Source organism: Sturnira hondurensis, unplaced genomic scaffold (genome assembly GCF_014824575.4).
Source record: "Sturnira hondurensis isolate 20B ecotype Veracruz unplaced genomic scaffold, ASM1482457v3 Scaffold0025370, whole genome shotgun sequence".
Taxonomy (NCBI): domain Eukaryota; kingdom Metazoa; phylum Chordata; class Mammalia; order Chiroptera; family Phyllostomidae; genus Sturnira; species Sturnira hondurensis.
The window spans coordinates 13,256,714-13,279,230 of NW_028098001.1; the positions used below are offsets into that span (position 1 = coordinate 13,256,714).

A 22,517-nucleotide genomic window follows, 5' to 3' on the forward strand; every position below is an offset into this window, starting at 1 on the left:
CCACCCTTTGCTTCATAGGCCCACACTCAATCCACTGAGCTATACCAGTCAGGGCCCTTAAAACTTTCTTAATGTATAGATAACCTTTACCATCTCTTTTTCTGCTTGTGTTACAGAAACCAGTTTTTCCTAATAGAATTTGCCACAGTCTGGATCTTGCTTCCTTGTACATCTTTTGTATTTTCTGTAAATTATCATTTACATTTATAGATTTGATCAGAATCAGGTTTAGTTTTTCTTGTAGGGGGAGCAAGTTACTTCAGAGGTATCACTGTGTCCTGTCTGGAGGCGCACAGTCTGCTTGTTTCTGTTCTGTGCCTGTGGCAGTCATTCGGGATCACTGTCTGGCTTCATTATTTCATTAGTGGCTACTAAATGGCAATTTCTAATCCTGCCATTCTAAATGTTGTTTTTCATTTATTAGCTAGAATAATTTTGTAAGGAAATACTTCCCATTAAGCTACTTCTGTTTTGTTACATTGTGATACAGCTTGTAACAGTATAGGCAAGACACATGCTTGATTTTTTTTTCTCTTTATTTCAATAGTCAGGTAAATAAGTTGGTTCCCTAGCATCTTCCAAAGGTGACTATTAGTTTTTTAAAGTATTATGTGACCTCATGAATTTAAACATAACTGATGTGTTGTAATCCTTTTCTGATATAATTCTTACCAATGGTGAAATTGTTCCATCTTAGTACTGTATGAGCTCCTTCAAGTTGGCTCCTGAGCCCTTTTGATACTCCATCTAGTGTCTGATACTTTCCTTGCTTTCTAGGATAATCACGCTTCTAGATTCGTAGATTCATCTTGTATGAGTCCTCCCTCCAGTGTAGAATAAGATATTTCACTTGGAGCATTAGTTTGTTTTAAAGGTAAACAGTATTTAGATAGTACATCTGGATGTTAGGAATGTTTTTTGCAATTTATTTGTTCCTTGTTTTAGGATTTTTCAATGAACAGAGCTAAGAAATAGTGTTTCTTACTATAAAATCCATCATAAATTCATACTTAACACTCCTAATTCAAATTTTGGATTACAGAGTTTTAAAAACCCACACAAGCTTATATTTGTTTCTTTCTGTGTTGGAAAAATTGCACTTTTTTAGTTGGTAGCATATATCTCACTACGGCTATCAAGTCAAATCATCATGTTTCAAAGTCACTTGAGCTGGTTAATCTGTGTGGTTTTGTCACAAACTGTATATCTAGTAGGTTGATTTGTTTCATTTTATTTTATAGGATTTGCTTTTTAGAAATTAATTTCTAAAAATTATGATTTCCATATTCAGGTCTACCTTCCACAAAGGTTACAGACAGTGAAGTCCAGCTCCTATCCCTACCCCTAGACTCTGCTTCCTCTCTTCCCCACAGTTCTTTGTCCACTTGGCTAACCAGCAGTACATGCAGCTTTAAAATTTTTAATTTTAAATTAATTAAAATTCAGCTAAACTAAAATTAGCTCCTCAGCCTCCCTTGCCACATGTTAAGTAGCTCAGTAGCTAAATCTGTGCTGTCCAATAAAGCTAAATGCTGTATTGGATGGACAGCACAGATTATAGAACATTTCCATTCTTGCTGAAAGTTCTGTTGGACAGCCCTGCCCTAGAGACCCCTCCTCTTTTAAAATTAGGTTTGCTTGGCTGGAGTGGCTCAGTGGATTGAGCCTGGGCCTGCGAACCAGAGGATCGTGGTTCAATTCCCAGTCAGGGCACATGCCTGGGTTGCAGGCCAGTTCCTGGCAGGGGACACATGGGAGGCAACCATACATTGATATTTCTTTCCCTTTCTCCTTCCCTTGCCCTCTAAAGATAAATAAATAAAATTTAAAAATAAATAAAATTAGGTGTTTAATTTATTCTTTTACTTGTTAAAAATATAAAAAATTAGTTGTATATTTTTAGAATGCTTTTTCTTTGATAAAAGGTAGTATATTATACATGCTTTTCTCCATCTTCTTTTTTGATAATGTATCCTTCAGATTGCTCCAGACTACGGAGAATATACACAGATGGTCCTCGTTCCTTTAATAGCTTCATAATACTGTACTTTATTGTAGGTATTTACGTTTATGAAGCCAGTTCCTTACTGATGGTCATTTTGATTGTTTTGGTCCTCAGCTGCTATACTTGTGCTGTGATGCATAGTAGTCATGCTGCCTTGCATATGTCTTTTTTCAGATGTTACTAGAACCACTATACTTTCAAAACTAATTTCATCAATAGGAGTTTCTTCTAATTGTTAAAAAATATTCTAATTATAAAAATAATCAAATGTTATTAAAAAATTATTAAGAGATATAAAATTATCTAAAATTCATGTTGCTCAGACAGACAATATTTTGATGTATATTTACTTTGCTTTGCAAATTATTGTCAGTTCCTGAGTTCAGATCGAATACTCAGTATTTTTAATGCCTATGTGTAGTCGAGATCATATTGTATATACCCATTTGAATATTTTCTTTACCAAGATAGTATAAAGATTTTTCTGCCCTGGCTGGTGTAGCTCAGTGGATTGAGCGCAGGCCTGCGAACCACATGATTGTGATTCCCAGTCAGGGCACATGCCTGGTTGCAGGCCAGTTCCCAGCAGGGGACTCACGAGAGGCAACCATTTCTCTCCTTCCCTTCCCTTCTAAAGAGAAATAAATAAAATCTTTAAAAAAAAAAGATTTTTCTTGTTAACATAGACTTTTTGTAAATATAACAGCTGCATGATATTATACTGTATTGGTTTTTACAATATTCTTTATTATACTATAGTTATGCATTAGGAATGCTTTTTTAAAAATGTACTGCATTAAACACTTGTGTATAACTTTTCCCATATTTTTAGGGTTATTATCTTGGTATCCAATAATAGAATTATTAGATCAAAGGTTAAAAGCATAATTAAAATTTTAATTTATCTTTCCAGTAATTTTTCCAAAAATTCTATAGCTCTTCTTGATCATCATTCTGGCTGCATGGAGCATTGTTTTGAAAAATCTTTGGTAACTTGATAGGTTTAAAAATGGATTTGAGGTTGAATATTTTTATGTGCCTATCATTTGTATTGCTTGCTCTGGGTCTTAACATGTAAATATTTGCCCATTTAACTTTTGACCTCCAATTATTCTTATGGGGTGGTGTGAGTTATTTATTTGTTAAGGGTGGTAACCATTTTCCTGTCATGTTGCAAGTGTTTTTCATCAAGTGTTTTAATTTGATGAACATTTACATATTTTAGTTTTACATTTTAATGTAGTCAATCTTAGACATTTTTCCTTGTTATTAGTAGGCTGGTTCTTCACTACCCCCCTCCCCAAAAAGAAAAACACTGGTCGTCTGATCATTATTCACCTGTTAAAAATCAGCTTTTATATTTATGATAAATCTTAATATTCAAGGGGGTCAAATACAGTTAACATTTATTCAGAAGCAATTATATGTCAGGTACTTTACATGTTCTCTTTCTTGACTATGATAGACTGTCTTTCTAAGTAATGTAAACAACTATGTGTGAAAATATAGATGAATTAAATTATAGTCTCTTTTTAAAATTGTAAGTAGTATGTTATTTTGCTTTTAGTATCTTTCATTGTAATTAATTATAGAAATCTATTTCATGAAATGTGATGAGTTTCTCTTTCCCATCTTTAATTGTAGAGGAAAAAAGTATTTCTTCTCGTTGCTAACGTGACTTGTGGACTACAGATACATAGAAAAAACAAACTGCACAGACATAAGTATTTTCACCAGGATCTAAAGACTCAAAAATATTCTTCAGGCTTCTCGTGGATTTTTCTGGAAGGAAGAATCTGTGAAATTATGTGAATAGAGACTTATTTTTCAAAACTATGGGGGAAAGAGAAAGAAGCCCAGATACTGACCAAGAAAGTAAGGCAGTCAAACACCGTTACTTGTGTTCTTCATCTGACGCTGGAACTACACCTCAGTCTTCCGGCCGGTCATCACCGGTCAATCCCTGCTCAACTACGAGTATCAAGGGAAAACATCCTAAAAGACAAATTTCAGATAGCCAAGTGCATTACCAAGGTAAACATTCTTTAAGAGAGTCCACTAGACCTAGAAATTCTGAGTACTTAATTCTGAGTACTCATTCTGAGTACTTAGGAAAGCTTGCATGAAGGAAATTCTTCTGTTGGTATGTACTTTAATATATGCATGGAAATGGGCTGATGTACATTTTGAATAGAATATATTTTTATAAATTTATATAAATGTTGGTGGTGGCACTGCGCATTAGCCTTTGTTATAGTCAGTCATTCTATCTACAGAAGAAAGAACCATAATTAAGGTTCCTCATTTTCTTTTCTTCCTAAGTAAATGCTTGTTTTGAAGTTTTGGGGGTACTGTAAAGGCAAACAAATCAAAATGTCTGTACCTTAATTTGTCTTCATTTTTAAAAAGTGGTCATTGTAGAAAAGCACTGATATAAAGTGGTTAATAGGCATTTTTTTAATTGAGTAAAATTACTTCCCTAGGAAGTGCAGTGTTTACTACAAAAGTTCAAATTAAACCTAGAAATAGAATTTGAGACTTGAGATCACCAGTCTGTTTTCTGTTAACTGTATTATAATGGATATGAGATTAATAATTAGAAATAATTTTTCTTGTTAAAGTGGTACTAGTCTGAACTGGTACTAGTACAAATTTGACTAGGTAATATTCTAGAAATCTCTTCATCTTAAATCCCTGGTCAAGAAAACCCCACTGTGTACTTAGTAATGAAATGTGTGAGGGCTACAGATACGCCATAAAAGATGAGCTAAGTTAAATGAGCTGGTTATACTATTTATTAAATAATGCAGTGCAACTGTAACAGCAGTAGCTTAGAATGGTGCAAGTTTGTACTACAAGGCAAGGAGTGGTGAAAATGGAATCTGAAAAGGAAGCCGGGCCAGATCATGAAACACTTTGAATCCTACGCTAATATATTGATTGTTGCTATGAGGGAATAGTTAGCCATTGAAAAGATTTAAGCAGGAGAATAATTAAATTGCCTATATAAACTTGTACTTTGAGCCCCGGCTGGTGTAGCTCAGTAGATTGAGCGTGGGCCTGTGAACCAGATGATCGCGGTTCGATTCCCAGTCAGGGCACATGCCTGGGTTGCAGGCCAGTTCCTGGCAGGGGCCAGTTCCCAGCAGGGGATGCACGAGAAGCAACCATACATTGATGTTCCTCTTCATCTCTTCTTCCCTTCCCCTCTAAAGGTAAATAAATAAAATATTTTTAAAAAATTCTTACTTTGAGAGATACTTGCTTTTTGAAAAACCTACAAGAATATATGTTTTATGAAAACAACCCTTTCATGGACCCCTGTTCTTGCTTCTCAGAGATGTTCATACTTTTAACAGTTGGGTGCTTGTCTGTCCATCCATCCTTCCCTCTCTCCCTCCTGTTTCTTTAAAAGTTTTTTCAGTACAGTGCTGCAGGATTTTGGCCTCTTCCTCCAAGTCTGTCTCGGTGTGAGTCTCATGTTTTGATTTTGTGGGTAAGAGCATAATCTGATATTAAACATTTGCTCTATATAGTTAAAAACAGACTTTAGGATTGAACATTGGAAAATGTTCATTTATTCCCAAGAAAAAATTTACATACCTAGGGATTTATTGGTAGGAATACTTTAATTTTCATTTCTTCTCCAGAGCAGTTTCAGAGGCCACATAAGTAAGGAGTTAGAACTTCTTAAGCCTTATCTTATTTGAGAAAATAATTGAGAAGAGGCTGTGAAAAACAGTTCTAGAATCACCTATAAAAATTTCCGTTATTGTCTTCAGTCTGACTTGTACAGTTTTCTGCTTTGCATTGTCTTCTGAACTAAAATATGTGGTAGTTTATCTACCCTAGATCAAGCAACAGGACCAAACTGATACCTGTCCTTAAACACTAATTTCATTTCCCTTGGTTAATGTTGCAACCAGCAGTGTAGATTAAACTAAGGAAAGAACAAATGTGATGAAAAGAGTATCCTGAATACTTGAATTCGCAGGTATATGTGTTTGATAGCAATTCTTTCTCCTTTTTATTTCAGCATATTATTATTTTTTAAATAATTTTTAAATTTAATTCTTGTTCAAGTACAGCTTTCTGTCTTATATTCCCAACCCTGCCCACCCCCCACCCCATGCTCCCCACATCCCTCCCATTTCTGCCCCCCACCCTTAGTTATTGTCCATGTGTCCTTTATACTTGTTCATGTGAGTCCATCCCCTTCTCCCCTATGATTCTCTCCCCTCTCCCCTCTGGACCCTGTCAGCCTGTTCCGTAATTGAGTGTCATTGGTCATATTTTGCTTGCTTGTTTGTTTTGTTTAGATCCCTGTTAATGGTGAGATCATATGGTATTTGTCTTTCACCACCTGGCTTATTTCGCTCAGCATTAATGCTTTCCAGTTCCATCCATGATGTTGCAAAGGGTAGTAGTTCCTTCTTCCTTTCTGCAGCATAGAATTCCATTGTGTAAATGTACCATCGTTTTTTGATCCAGTCATTGACCGATGGGCATCTAGGTTGCTTCCAACTCTTGGCTATCGTGAATTGTGCTGCTATGAACATCGGGGTGCATAGGTTCTTTTGGATTGGTGTTTCAGGGTTCTTAGGATACACTCCTAAGAGTGGAATTGCTGGGTCAAAAGGCATGTTCATTTTTAGTTTTCTTCGAAAATTCCATACTATTTTCCATAGTGGTTGTACCAGTCTGCAATCCCACCAACAGTGAACTAGAGTCCTCTTTCCCCCACAACCTCTCCAGCACTTGTTTGTTTCTTTGTTTATGATAGCCATTCTGACTGGTGTTAAGTGGTATCTCATTGTGGTTTTAATTTTCAGCATATTATTTTTTAAGATTTTGTTCATTTATTTATTAAATGAGAGAGAGAATAAGGAAGGGAGAAAGAGAGGGAGAGAAACATTGGTGTGTAAGAGAGAAACATCTATCCGTTGCTTCTTGCATTCCCCCAGCTGGGGACCTGGCCCACATCCTAGGCATATACCTTGACCTTGACCTTTTGGTTCACAGGCTGGCATTCAATCCACTGAGCCACACCAGCCAGGGTGTTTTTCATATGCTTATTTTTTTAGGATGTAGTATTTAGTTTGTTTGTTTTTTTATTTATTTTTAGAGAGAGGGAAAGGGAGGGAGAAAGAGTAAGAAAAAGACAGCAGTGTGTGGTTGCCTCTTGAACACCCCCTACTAGGGACCTGGCCTGCGACCCAGGCACGTGTTCTCACTGGGAATCGAATCAGTGATCCTTTGGTTCTCAGGCTGGCACTCAATCCACTGAACCACATCAGCCAGGGTGTATTTCATATGCTTATACTTTTAGGATGTAGCGTTTAGTTTTTATCTTGTTCTCAAATTATGCCATATGTTTTTGCTATGAACATCACACTAAAACCCCTGAGAAAGCATTTAGAATCACACTGGTACTTCTGGAGTGCTACTGTTTTCAATCACTAATAAATGGGGGTTAAGTTCTTATGACTAATAGAATATTTGTGGAGAATTTTGTTTCACAAGCATACTTGATTTAATCTTCAAAACAGCGTAATTATGTGGGTGGTGTTATCCTCATTCCATGGGTGGAGAAAATAGATCTGGAAAGGTTTAGGTGAATTGCCCAAGGAGTTATTTAGTGGTAAATTTGAGTCCCAAACCCAAGTCTTCTGATTATACAACATGTTGCCATCCCATTTCACCAAATAAAGAAAAAGTTGTAATTAATTTAAAGAAAACCTACATTTCCGCATTTCCAGTAATGATTTTGGCCAAATATCGTGGCACAAATGACTTGAATATCACAATGTTTTGCCCATTGTTTATTAGGCACAATGCTAATGCTGACAACACACATGTTTGAATCCTGACTTGTCATCTTACTGTAAAATTAAATATGGTAAATCCTGATATTGCCATCTTCTAGAGCAATGTAAAATAAATCCCTATAAACTGTTGTTACATCATTTTGATGGATCAGAATATTCTTGAACTTTCTTTTTTAAAAAATATTTTATTTATTTATTTTTATTTTATTTTTTAAATATTTTATTTATTTATCTTCAGAGGGGAAGGGAAGGAGAAAAGGAGAGAAATATCAATGTATGGTTGCCTCTCATGAGTCCCCTGCTGGGAACTGGCCTGCAACCCAGGCATGTGCCCTGACTGGGAATCGAACCACTATCGTGTGGTTCACAGGCCCGTCCGTACTCAATCCACTGAGCTACACCAGCCAGGGCCATTTATTTATTTTTAGAGAGAGGGGGAAGGGAAGGAGAAAGGGAGGGAGAGAAACATCAATGTGTGGTTGCCTCTCATGTGTCCCCTACTGGGGATCTTGTCTGCAACCTAGGCGTGTGCCCTGACTGGGAGTCGAACCGGTGACCCTTTGTGTCACAGGCTGGTGCTCAATCCACTGAGCTATGCCAGCCAGGGCTTGAACTTTCTTAAAAGATTCCAAACCTTTCTTAATAAACACGCTATATTAAGAGATCTAAATAAAATCTGATATTTAACTAAATATTATTAAATCATATTTTAAGGAAAAATAACTAAAGAATGTTACGGATCCACTTACTAGGATGAAAAGTAATGCTACATTTGGTAGAGTTTTTACTTCATGTTATTATTGTTTTTTTTTTTAGCTCCTAGGAAACCAAGTCCTAAGCGTCCAGCAAACAGAAAGGGAGTGGGATTTCACTCTCAGATCCTCAGCAGGGAGCCACCAAAGAAAGATACTGATCTTGTTACAAAACGGGTTCTTTCTGCAAGACTGCTAAAAATCAATGGATTGCAGAATGAAATAACTGAACTCCAGGTCAAATTAGCTGAGCAGCTAAAAGAAAATAAGGCTTTGAAAAGGCTTCAGTACAGACAGGAGAAAGCCCTGAATAAGTTTGAAGACACAGAAAATGAAATCTCACAACTCATTGCTCGTCATAACAATGAGATTACAGCACTCAAAGAACGCTTACGAAGAGCTCAAGAGAAAGAGCGGGCAACCGAGAAGAGGGTGAGAGAAACAGAAGATGAACTACATAGGACGAAATTCTCCTTGGAGAAACTGAGGAAGCTCTCTGAAGCTAGGCACCTACCTGAACGAGACGACTTAGCAAAGAAACTAGTTGCAGCAGAGTTAAAGTTAGATGACACTGAAAGGAGAATCAAGGTAAAATTTCTATAGCTTCTGATTGTACTGTTTTGTATTATTTTTCAGTGTGATCTATTAAGATTGCTTATTGTAGTACATCATTTGCTTGGAAATGAAGACTATTTTTTAAGTATTATTTTTCTAAGTAAGAGGTTAGGAAAAATTTAACACTGTATATGTAAGAAAGATGCAAAAGACTGTATACATTAAGGGCCACAAGTTAATGGATGAATGTTTAATTCTGTGGATCATAGTTATTTGGGGAAATGTACTATTTGATTATCTCTTTCTCTAAGTTGAAAATGATACATAATAGCTGTAGCATTTAAAACTGACATTTTGAGGTTATTATATAAGAAATGCCATGTGAACAATGTTTTGTTTTTATTTCTTTGAACATTTATGAAAGATACCTTTTGGAGCAAGTGTGCTCGTAACTCCCCACAATGAAAACTCATATGAGCTGTGGGTGGAAGAATGTTGAGTTACTAATCTGAGAATACAGATTTTTAAAAAATATTATTTTTCTTGAAATGAAAGAGGAAAAGGGTACCACCCCGTAAGTGATACACAAGGAACTTATATTAGAGATTACCTGCCAGATATATATATATCAATTAGATATTACCTGCCATAGATATATAGATATAGATATAGATATAGATGAATGAAACAGAACATTTGAGTTAATGCTTAGAATTGCTAATAATTGACATGTACTTTGGAAAGCAAAGGTAAGGAAAAAGTATGGAAATAAGTTTGCTGAGAGAGCTCTGAAGGAAAGTCAGGACTATATATAAATTAGCTTTTTGCAATGTGTTAGGTGTTTTTAATACAGTCATACCTCAGTTCTCATTAGCTTCAGAATTTGTCAAACCCTGTACTTGTCACATTTTGATGAGAAAAAAATGTTTCGGCACTCAGAGCTTGCTTGGGACTTGTTACATCTACTAGAACTTGTATGAGTCATGACACCGCCCCACAAGAGAAAAATGCTTCATCATTCAGTACTCATCAGTTTTGGCATCTGTCACAAGTTCCAGAACGAATTAACAATGAGTACCGAGGTATTACTGTATGGCGGGGAGCTTTTATCATAAATGGAAGTGGGCTTTTGTCAAAAGTCTTTTCTGCGTCTACTGATATTTTCATATGATTTTTACACTTCCATTTTGTTTATGTGATGTATCATGTTAATTGATATGAGGATATTCAACCAAACTTGAATATTCTCTGGTTGAGGATATTCAGTCAGAAATAAGTCTCACTTGATCTAGGTGTATGGTCTTTTTAATGTATTGCTGAATTTGGTTTGCTAATAAACTTTTGAGGATATTTGCATCTATATTTATCAAGGATATGGGCCTATAATTTTTTTTGTAGGGTCTTTGTCTGGTTTTGGAACAGGGTAATGCTGACCTGGTAAAATGAGTTTGGGTAAAATAATAAAGATCAGATTATTTCCTTTCTTCTACTGACTTTGAGCTATGTTTGTCCTTTTTCTGATTCCTCTAGGTATAAGGTGTCTATTTGGGATGTTTCTTGTTAGTTGAGGTAGACATATATTACTGCTGTGAATTTCCCTTTAAGAACTGTTTTGGTTGTGTCCTCTACATGTTGGGTCATTATGTTTTCATTTTTGTTTGCTTCAGGTGTATTTTGATTTCTTCCTTGATCTCATTATTAACCCTTTCATTGTTTAGTAACATGTTATTCCACCTCCTTGTGTTTGTTTGTTTTTCAGTTTTCTCCTTATACTTGAATTCTAGTTTTATATCATTTTGATTGGAGAAGATGTTTGACATGATTTAAATCTTCTTAAATATTGACACTTGTTGTGGCCTATCATGTGGTCTATCTTGGAAAATGTTTAATGTATACTTGAAAAGAATGTATATTCTGCTGTTTGGGGTTAAAATATTCCAAATATGTAATTAGGTCTGTATGTGTCATTTGAAATACCAATTAAGTGTATATGTTATTTAGGATGACTTTTTTCTTGATTTTCTTTGATTTTTCTGTCCAAATGATCTGTCTACACATTGATGTCAATGGGGTGTTAAAGTCCCCTACTACGGCTGTATTACTGTTGATCTCTCCATTGTGTCGGTCAATATTTGCTTTATATATTTAGATGCTCCTGTGTTGGGTGTGTAGATGTTTACAAGAGTTATATCCTCTTGTTGGAGGGATCCCTTTGTCATTATGAAATGCCCTTCTTTTATCTCTTTTAACGGCCCTTGTTTTAAAGTTTATTTTGTCTGACCTAAGTATTGCTACCCCAGCTTTTAAAAAGAATTCTATTTGCATGAAATATCTATTTCCATCCCTTTATTTTCAGTCTCAGTGTGTCTTTCAACCTGAAGTTGGTCTCTTGTAGGAAGTGTAAGTACAGGTATTGCTTTTTGATCCATTAAAGCCGCCCTCTGTGTTTGGATTGGACATTTAATTCATTTACATTTGAAGTAATTTGGACCTACCACCATTTTATTAACAATTTCCTGATTTTTTAAAAAATTCTTCTCTCTTCCTTCCTTACTCTCTTGTTCTCTTCTCTTGTATGTTGATGACTTTCTATAATGTTGTGTTGGGATTCCTCCTCCTCATTTCTTGTCTGTCTCTTACAAATATTAGTTTGTGGTTACCATGTGCTTCACAGATACCAAGTTATGTCCATATCAGCCTATTTTAAGGTGATTGTTGCTTAAGTTCCAGCACATTCCAAAATCACTACCTTATTTTACTCACCTCCTCCATGTTTATGTGGTTATTTTTTACTTCTTTTGTGTGTTCCTTAATTTATTGTTGTAATTATACATGATCTTCCTACTTCGCCTCTTAACCGTCATACTACCTTTATAGTGGGTTAATCTACTGTTCATTAAGTGTTTACCTTTCTCAGTGAGAATTTTTTATTTCCTATATTTTATTCATATGTTTCATCTTTTTTTTTTTTACTTAAAGAAGTTTCTTTAACTTTTCTTGTAATACTAGTTTAGTGGTGATGAACTCCTTGACCTTTTTCTTGTCTGGGAAATTCTTTATCTCCCCTTCGATTCTAAATCATGGTCTTGCTGGGTAAAGTAATCTTGGTTGTGCTAGTACCTTCTGACCTGCAAAGTTTGGGTTGAAAAATTGTCTGGTAGTGTTATGGGAGTTCCCTTGGGAGTTCCCTTGTATATAACTAACTGCTGTTCTCTTGCTACTTTTGAGACTCTCACTTTGGCATTTTACTTACATGTTTAACATAGGTTTCTTTGGGTTCATCTTCTCTGAGAATCTCTGAGCTTCTTGGACTTCTATGTCTATTTTCTTATCCAGGTTTAGGGAAGTTTTAAGTCATTATTCTTCTAATAGATTTTGAATTCCTGCTCTCTCTCTCTTCTTCTTTTGGTCCCCCTATAATTCACATGTTGGTATGTTTGATGTTATCCTAGAGGTGCCTTAAACTGTCCTTATTTCAATTTTTTTTCTTTTTGCTGTTCCAGTTGGGTGTTTTTTCCTACCTTCTTACATGTTGCTGGTCTGGTCCTCTTCTTCATCTAATCTGCTGTCAGTCCCCTCCAATGTATCTTCATTTCAGTTATTGTAATCTTAAAAAAGAAATGAAAAGATTCTTCTTTTTTAAGATTTCATTTAGTCATTTTTAGAGAGGGAAAGGAAGGAGAAAGAGAGGGAGAAATACATTGATGTGAGAAAGAGACATCAATCGATTCCCTCTTATACACATCCCAACTGGGAATTGAACCCACACCCCAGGCATTCCCTGACCGGGAATCAAACCAGTGACATTTTGCTTTGTGGACAGTGCACAACCAACTTAGCCACACTGGTCGGGGTGTATTGTTCATTTCTGACTATTTCTTTTTTTATGGTTTCTATCGCTTTGTTGAAGTTCCCACTATGTTCATCTGTTCTCCCCTAAGTTAACTGAGCATCCTTATAACCAGAGATTTGAAGTCTGTGTCTGGTACATTGCTTTTCTTCATTTCATTTAGTTCTTTTTCTAGAACTTTGTCCTGTTCTTTCATTTTTTTCATTTCCCCATTTTAGCCGCTTCCCTGTGTTTGTTTCTGCTACATTTTGCAGATCTTTATTTTTTTCTTCCTTGTTCTAACTTTGGGATTAATTTGTTCTTTGTGTAGTCTATTGAGGTATTAACTTGCATTGTTCATTTGAAGTATTTCTAGTTTCTTACTTTGTGAGTTTATTGCTATAAAGTTTCCTTTCAGAACTGCTTTGGTTGCATGCTACAAGATCTTGTGTGTTGTATTTCCATTTTTATTCTTTTAGAGATAATTTCCTCCTTTTTTGGGTTTGACTCAATAGTTGTTTAGAAGTGTATTATTTAGTTTCCACTTATTTATAGACCCTCTCACTTTGATTTCAGTTTCATACCATTTTGGTCAGAAAAGATGGATGGTATGATTTCAATCCTAAATTTGCTAAGATTTATTTTGTGTCCGATCATGGGGAATGTTTCATGTGCACTTGAGAATGTGTATTCCACTACTGTTGAATGGAATTTTCTGCTGTGTCTTTTAAGTCCGGGTGTTCAGAAGTGTGGTTTAATTCCAACATTTACTTAAGCAATTTTCTGTCTGGAAAATTTATCCGCTGCTGATAGTATTAAAGTTCTCTGTTATTACTGTATTATTTGTTTCTCTGTTAAAGTTCATTAGTATTTGCTTAATGTATTTCAGTGTGTGGGTGTTTGGAGCATATATATTTATGATTGATTGTTATATCTTATTGATATTAGACTCCCTTATTGTTAAATAGTGATCTTCTTTGCCTCTTGTTATCCCTTTTGGCTTGAAGTCTGTTTTGTCTGATATAGGTATGGTTCAGCCCACCATTTTCTGATTTTTGTTTGCCTGGAATATCATATTCCATCCTCTCACTTTGAGTCTGTGTGTGTCTTTAAAACTGTAAGTCTCCTAGTGGCAGCATAAAGTTGGGTATTTTTATCCATCCATCCACTCTGCCCTTTAGTTGGTAAACTGAATACATTTACATTCAAGTTGATTGTTGATATGTAAGGATTTACTACCAATTTGTCTTTTGTCTTCTGGTTTGTCTTTTCCTTGTTTCTTTTTCCATCTGTTTCTGTCTACCTTTGTAAGTTGGTGGTTTTCCATGGTGATCTGCTCAGTCTCCCCCTTTTTTATGCTTCAGATCGCTGGTCTAGATTTTGCTCTGTGGTACTATGATGTTTGCATAGAACATCCCATAGATAAAATAGTTCTTTTTATGGTGATAGTAATTTATTTTTATTCACTTGTAAGTGTTCCATCTTTTTATCCTCTCTCCTTATATTTTTGATGTCACAAAGTATCTTCTTATGCTGTGATTTGTTACCAAGTTGAAGTTAGAGTTATTTTTAATGTTCTCTTCCTTACTATTCTATTCTAAAAAAGAGTTCTAGTTTTCTAATTTTGACTATCACCCTAAGCAGAGTTTTGCATACTTTTTTTTCCTACTTCAACTTGAAGAGTTTCTTTCAACATTTCTTATAAGTCAGGTCTAGTGGTGGTGAACCTCCTCAGCTTTTGTTTGGAAAAGTCTGGTTTCTCCTTCATATCTGAAGAGTAACTTTGCTGGATAGAGTATTCTTGGCTGGCACTTTTAATCTTTCAATACTTTGGATATGTTCTTCCATACTCTCCTAGCCTGTAGAGTTACTGCTGAGCAGTCTGTTGATAACCTAATGTGTGTTCCTTTGTATATTACTAAAGTGTTTTTTTTCCATTTGGTTGCCTTTAAAGCACTTTCTTTGTCAATGACTTTTGACAGTTTTAATATAATGTGACTTGGATAAGGTCTTTTTTTGTGTTGAGATAATATAGTGTTTTATTAGTTTCATGGTCTTGAATGTACAGTTTCTTTCTCAGGTTTGGGGATTTCTCAGCTATTTTGTCTTTCAGTTTCTGCTCCCTTTTTCTTCTCTTCTCCCGTTTCTGCTCCCTTTTTCTTCTCTTCTCCCTTTGGTTTACCCATTAATCTAATGTTGGCTCTGTGAATGCAGTCTGACAATTCTTGTAGGGTTTCTTTACTTTTTAAATAATCATTTTTTAAAGATTTTTATTTATTTATCTTTAGAGGGAATGGGAAGGAGAGAGGGAGAGAAATATCAATGTATGGTTGCCTCTCCTGCGTCCCCTGCTGGGAACTGGCCTGCAACACAGGCATGTGCCCTGACTGGGAATCGAACTGTGATTCTTTGGTTCACAAGCCTGCTGCGCTCAATCCACTGAGCTACACCAGCCAGGGCGGTTTCTTCACTTTTAAAAAATCTTTGTTCACTCTCCTGTTCCACCTAAGTCACTTCTAAATTCCTATCCTCAAGCTTGCTTATTCTCTCTTTCATCTGATCTGCTCTCTTTCCAGGGCTTTGTAAAAGCATTCTTCATCTTTTTAGAATTGCACTCTTTGTAAAGTACTCTTTTACTCATTAATTTTGTTCTAAAGTCATTGTATTGCCTTTCTGAGTTTTCTTATAGTTCATTAGATTTCTTCATAATAACTATTTTCAATTCCTTATCAGTGAGATCACAGTATTTCCTATTTTGGGATGTGAGTGTTAGGAAATTGTCATTTTCTTTTTGTGATGTTACCATATTTTGTCATTGTGTCTGATGAAAAGTCCCCCTACTGCTGCATCTGAAGTAGTGAACACCTTTGTTCATTTTGGTTCTAACAGTTTAACAGGTTCATAATTAGGAACCTTCTTTTGTTTTCTAGAAGGTGGTTCTATAGCACACATTTTGGTTTCTCCTACCAAAACTGACTTACCCCTAAGGTTGAGAGCTCATGCATTAAAAAAAAAAAGCTGGAGGAGAAAAGAACCATGGTGGCTGTAGAGTGAGGGTATATGTGCAGCTTTGGGGGCTGCTCATGCAGGGGGATCCTCCAGTGGAGGGAGTCCAGAGGTCTATGGGTGGATTTTTGCCAATAACCTGGGGTACACAGAAGGGAACATATTTCTTCATCTCTCTGTACCTGCCACCTTCTTTTTCCTTTTCCTCCACCTAGTGACTATGGTCTCCTCTCAGAGAGAGCAGTGGGTTCCTCCAGCTGCAGAGCGCACCACAGGGCAGACCTTCCACTCACCACATGTACCCTCCCCGTCCTCCGCCAGAAGGTTGTGTTGGCCTAACTCTGCTGCCACTCTCCTGGCTCTGCAGCCCGCTCCCAGAGCCAGCCCGCCCACTTTTGGGTGTACAGATGGATGGATCTCTCGAGTATCCCGGTGTGCTGGGCAGAGGGGCACTTTTGTTCAATTACAGATGTCTGATTAGTTGTGAGTCAAAGGGGAGAGGAAGAAAAGGAATGATTCACACCACCAAGATGTTGACATTATCTACATAAATTCTCATAAACTTCAGAGAACATTTTGAAGGCCCGGGAGATGCTTATTGTTTTTATTTAGAGATATTTTATAAGGTAATCTGAATAGTGCTGTGTGATTTTACACAGCTGTCTTTATATCTGTTTGCCCAATGATTCTCAGAAGCCGTGATTTTCATCACAATTTTCATCACAGCCCTCAGTTGTTTTTTTTGTTTTTTAAGATTTTATTTATTTATTTACCTTGAGGGGAAGGAGAGAGGGAGAGAAACATCAATGTGTGGTTACCTTTTGTGCGTCCTGTGGGTCCCCTGCTGGGAGTTGGCCTGCAGGGAACTGGCCTGCAACCCAGGCATGTGCCCTGACTGGGAATCGAACCGTGATCCTCTGGTTCGCAGGCTGTGCTCAATCCACTGAGCTATGCCAGCCAGGGCCTACCCTCAGTTGTTTTTGCTCCCACATTAAAGACTGTCCATGCATGCCTCAGACAGATGCTTAACATGATTTATAAATCATTGAAAAAACAAAGAAAGAAATGTATCTAAGTATTAAATTGTTTGGTCAGTCTATTTCACAGATTATTTTGTTTAGAAATACTAATCCCAACCTGGTTTGTATGCCTTATACAGTGCTACTAAAAAATCTCTTTGATGCTAAGAGAAATGTTTTGATGTTTAGTTATTTTCAAGCACTATTTTAATGTGTTTGCACACATATCATAGGAACTAACGAAAAACCTTGAACTGAGTAGTAACAGTTTCCAACGACAGTTGCTTGCTGAAAGGAAAAAGGCATGTGACGCTCATAATGAAAACGAAGTTCTTCAAAACAAGTTGCAACAGTTACATCACAAATTGAAGGTAAGCACTTTATTTTAAATTGAATTATTTCTCCCTGTAATATATTAGACGGGCACTCAGTATTTTTACAATATTGTTAATTTTCACATTTGTAAGTGGTACAGTATCATTTACAAAATTCCAACACCATCTTTGGCACTTATAAAGAAAAGCTTTGTTGATGCAGTCACTATAGCACATGTCAAAAATGAAACACTGAATGCACTAAGAGGTACTATATGACTGAAGTTAAAAAATTATGTAAAAAATTATGGGCAATAGAGTTTGTCTGTTGCATGGCTGAATAATCCAGTGTTCTTCCTCAGATAACCCCATGATTAATTAATTTTAAAGTTATTTTAAATAATGCCCTTAATTTTCACAGTGTGTAGACTCAGAGGAAGCATTCAGATCAAGTTAATTTTGTTAAAACAGCTGTTCTTAATTTTCTCCTGAGATTATTTATGTGTTGAAATTTTGTGAAAAATTTAGTGTTTATACATTATCTCACATAGAAGTTTTACTTTGTTAATCAAGTTCTCGGAGAAATCTATAGCCCCAAAATGGTCAAGAACACTTGAGGGTTTTTTTTGTTCTGTTTTGTTTTGTTTTCAGAATTTCTGAACATCTTTATTTAGGCTCTTTCCTTTCAAAATAATAAAATGTATTGCATACCCATCTTTTTAAAACATTTTTTATTGTTGTTCAAGTACAGTTTTCTGCCTTTTCCCCCCACCCCTCCCTACCACCCCAGCCCTACCTACTTCTCTCCCCTGTTTCCCCACCCCCCCGCCTTGTTATTGCCCATGTGTCCTTTATAATTGTTCCTTCAAACCCTTTGCCTTTTTCCTCTATAATCCACTGCCCTCTGGTCACTGTCAGCCTGTTTTCAATTTCTGTGTTTTTGGTTATATTTTGCTTGCTTGTTCATTTTGTTGATTAGGTTCCTGTTAAAGGTAAGATCATATGGTATTTGTCTTTTACTGTCTGGCTTATTTCACTTAGCATAATGCTCTCCAGTTCCATCCATGCTGTCACAAAGGGTAGGAACTCCTTCTTTCTTTCTGCTGCATAGAATTCAACTGGAACACTTGTGTTTTTTTTTAAAGGTTTAATTTTTAACTCATTAATATTTTACAACTCACATTTGAGAAATGCTAACTAAATTATTTGTCTCTGTTGCTTAAACTGGAAGACAGTGTAGGACAATACTAGCTCTATCAGGTAGAAGTGGGAAGAAAATGAATGTTGCTTTATTTTTTCTCTCTCTCTCTTTTTTTTTTTGACTGCTAGTATGTATTGGACTTTGTAAGGAGAATCATTGCTCTGCCTAAACCTAAATATCCTAGAGATGTTCCTTTCTATAGTTAGGTAGTTACAAAGGGAAGCTGAACTAGGTATATTCCAGTTTGGTGAGTAAAATACCAGTTGACAAGGTGAGAATTTCTGTTTTAAACTGAGCCTCTGTGTACTTAATTGTACTGGGTTTATTTTCAGGAAAAGGAGAGAGAACTGGATATAAAAAACATATATTCTAATCGTCTACCAAAGTCTTCTCCAAAGAAAGAAAAAGAATATATATCAAGAAAAAATGGTATAGTAGCTATTATTGTTGTTAAAAATATGTGGTAGCTATTACTAACAACAAAATAAATTCTGAAGTACAAGGAAGGCAAAGGTGAAAGAACTTCATTGAAATAAATTTAAGTTTCCTTTAAACTATTGACTAGTTTAATATTTAACATTAGTTTTTGGAAATTTAACTATCTTATGTTTCCCTCCCTAAGTTCATAAAAGTTATATTTTATGTAATTTCTAAAGTTTTCTTTATAAACATACCCCAAACTAGAGATCATAGTACAATGAACCTTTATTTATATATCACCTAGCTTTAATAGTTAGTTATACATTTTACTAATCTATTAATTTTACTTTCCCAAATCCAGCTATTTCACTAATAAACAATTTTGATATTGTCATGCATATATTTATATTTTTAAACAAAAGTATAATTTTCCTCTTCTTTAAATTATAAAAATTTAAAAACATTAACTATATAAAAGCTTAATAGGATTTACTGGTCAGAATTGTCATCAAATTACATAACTGCCAGTAAATCCTAGATACAAAAGCTAGAGTGAGTAGTCACTGAGCTGAGCAAAACATGCATTATCTCATTTAGATGGTGAATATAGATACCAGCTGAATTCCATATATCTTAGCAATGTTTACTACAATTAGAAAAATTATTTTATAATTTTCATGGTAGCTGCATGCCAATGTGATATTACATACCAGTGTACAAAAGGAGTACAAACCAGTGAAGACTTCAAGCTGGACGAGTTTCCTATTACATCACAAAGAGTTATGTGTTATGAAAACAAATGGGAACCCAAACGTCTTACTTTGGTGAGTTTAGCAATATGATTAGGTACCGAACCTTAGGTTTGAAGTTTTTCCTAAAACACAGTATCAAACGTTTTAAAATTTCATCAGTTACACTAATGCCCTATCTGTGAATATGCAACTAGCCTTTCAAAGAGACAGGTACCATCTGTGTGTTTTATTAAATTCTTTGATTGACTCTTAGTTCACACTGTATCTTTCAAATGCTTCAGAAGAAAAATGTACTAAGTTTCTTACCTTGTATGTACCAAGATAGTCTCAAAACCTTTCTTGCTTTGTGTTTAAAAGCAAATTATAGGAGTTTTCAAATGATTTGTTCGAATTTTACTACAGTTAATTTGGGGGAGGATTTTACAAGTTAGTTAAGTGCTGAGCAAAGTACCTGCAGTGGAATCTGACTTCATAACCATTTGAATTAGAATGGGATGTGGTGGGTCTGTGTTGGACTATCACGTAATAGGACATGTATTCTGACTACTAGACGGTCCTTTTCTCTAAGAGACTTTTCTCTTTAGTGTTTAGTTTAAAATTCAAGAGACATGTACCAGAGAGCCATCATATTTATATAATCCTATGTTTCTGTGCCTTGTAAGTGTCCCCATGATCCTGAGATCTCTTTTTGTATAAAACAGAAAGGATGAACTGATTTGGTTCCCATGTGTACTCTAGTTTTTTGTTTAATTTTGTTTTAATGTAGACAAATCTGCTGTATTTCTTCCTGTATTTGCACTATCATGGAGACTAGTGATCATGTTAAGTGGTCCTTTTGAAGGGTAAACTGTGGAATAGTAATTTTTAACTTTAAGATGATAAAAGTTTCAGCAGGAGGAACAGCAGCTTGGTTTAGTAAAAAGAATATAGCCTTAGAATTAGCATTGCTTTTTTGTTAAATTCTGGTTCTGACATACTAATTGTGTGACTTCTTGGAGTTTCAATTTCCCAATTTATAAAATGGGGAGCATCACCCTTCAGGGCGTGGTAATAACTAATCACAGCGTTTATTAAGTTAAGACTGATCTGCCACTTTAAAGAGCCTCAGCAGAAGGGAGCTGTGTTGGTTAAAATACAAGCTAAGTTGCTATTGGAAAGAGACTCCAAATACAATGGCTTAAGAAAAATACAAGTTTCTTTCTCTTGTAATAGTCTAAAGATCAAAGGGTAGTCCAGAATAAGCAGAAAGTTTTGTTTCATGGTAGTCATCTTTTGTCTTATTGCTCTTCCATCTTATAGGGTGTGGTCCTCTTCTCTGTGCTTGGCTCACCAGCCCTGTGAGAATGAGGAAGTGAAGGGCAAACAGTTTTTTGTTTTACAAATGTGATCCGAAGTTGTATACATACTTCCATTCATACCCTATTGGTCTTGTCTAGTTGCAAGGGAGCCTAGTTAGTGCCGTCTCCAGTTGAGCAGCCCAAGGTCTTTTGTAACTAAAAGGAAGAAGGGGAACATGGAAACTAAGGGACAATGCTCTACTACTACCTAAGTCTACTAATAACAGATATTTTACTCTTATTAAGAAAAATTATACATGTGAAAGAGACCATATGAAACAAGGAATTTAAGTTTATATTTTTACTTGATTTAAATATTACAAAATTTATTAATTGAAGGCTTTTAGCCTAAAGGTATAGGTGAGACTCATATCCTAGTATAAACTGAAAGATTCCATGTAAAAATCCAAAGATTCCATTTCTCTGCCTGTGTTACAGTTTAACACCATCTCAGTTGGCCCTTATAGTCAGTTAATAGCCTTTCTGGTTAACTGAATTAGATTTTTTTGTGAAATGTACAAAACAATAACACTTCTGAAATTTCTCTATAATTTTATGTAGGGTATTGACTTTATTTTTATCATATTGGTTTTAATATAGCTTAAAAGGCTTCTTTAAAATTTTAACTAAAATATGAAAGATGCTTCAAAAGCATACAGATTTCTAAGGGTGGTAACTTCTAACTTTACTGATTAATTGAAAATTTTCTTTAATTTCTAACTTAGTTGGTATGTTTAGTGGGAGATAAATCTAAAATATTTAAGTAGCTTCTTCTCCTTTTTCATGTGAACTTGAAATTTTTTTAAAATATGTGATAGGACCTGAAATCTGAAGAGAGAAATGAGCATGAAGAAGCAGGGTTTCTAAGCCCAGTTGTGCAAAGAGAAGAAAAATTTGGTAAAGATCAAGGAATCCATGCTGTAAAACGAGAGGCTGAGAAACTACAGGATGGTAAGGGTTTCATGTGATGAGTCAACATCCCTTGGGAAAGAAAGGGTTAACACCCTCTAATATCACTTAGCTGAAGAATGAATTGGACATACAGAACAAGAAAAGGTTGATAACAGTGGTAGTGGGTAGTGGGAAGTGGGTAGTGGGAATCACAGCATTTGAATGAAGTTACTAAAGAAAGAAAAAAATGAAAAATGTCTTTCAGTTGCAATTTGGGTTAAGGAATAAGGACTAAGTTGCCTTCAGAAAATTCAGACAAAGGGGAAAATTTTTTTGTGTGTTAACTAAAGCTTAATGAAGATGTAACTGAAGTACAACTGTCTTTACTGGCTTGACCTTGAAACTCTTTAGTGTATAGATTAGCCCAAGCATCAAAATCAATGAACTATGAGGTCCAGAATATATTTCTATAATTTTTCTTTGATTTTAACTCGTAAAGTAAATATTTAAGGTGTTGAACCATTAGTGTGGAAGTTTAGTGAACCCACTCACATGGTTTCAGATACTGGAAATGAAGTTCAGTAATAAATTTATTTCCATCTGGATAA

General features: G+C 35.4%; 1 protein-coding gene across 1 annotated transcript in view; it reads left to right on the plus strand.

Moving 5' to 3' along the window:
• The window catches only part of LCA5 (lebercilin LCA5), a 37,046-nt gene that overhangs the window by 10,444 nt on the left and 4,085 nt on the right, over window positions 1–22,517 (plus strand). Inside the window, exons 2-7 of the mRNA XM_037039383.1 lie at window positions 3,650–4,039; window positions 8,650–9,173; window positions 17,228–17,365; window positions 18,842–18,938; window positions 19,614–19,753; window positions 21,837–21,969. Of these exons, the coding sequence (XP_036895278.1) occupies window positions 3,841–4,039; window positions 8,650–9,173; window positions 17,228–17,365; window positions 18,842–18,938; window positions 19,614–19,753; window positions 21,837–21,969 (1,231 nt within the window). The 5' untranslated portion in view covers window positions 3,650–3,840. The remainder of the gene's footprint in view (window positions 1–3,649; window positions 4,040–8,649; window positions 9,174–17,227; window positions 17,366–18,841; window positions 18,939–19,613; window positions 19,754–21,836; window positions 21,970–22,517) is intronic.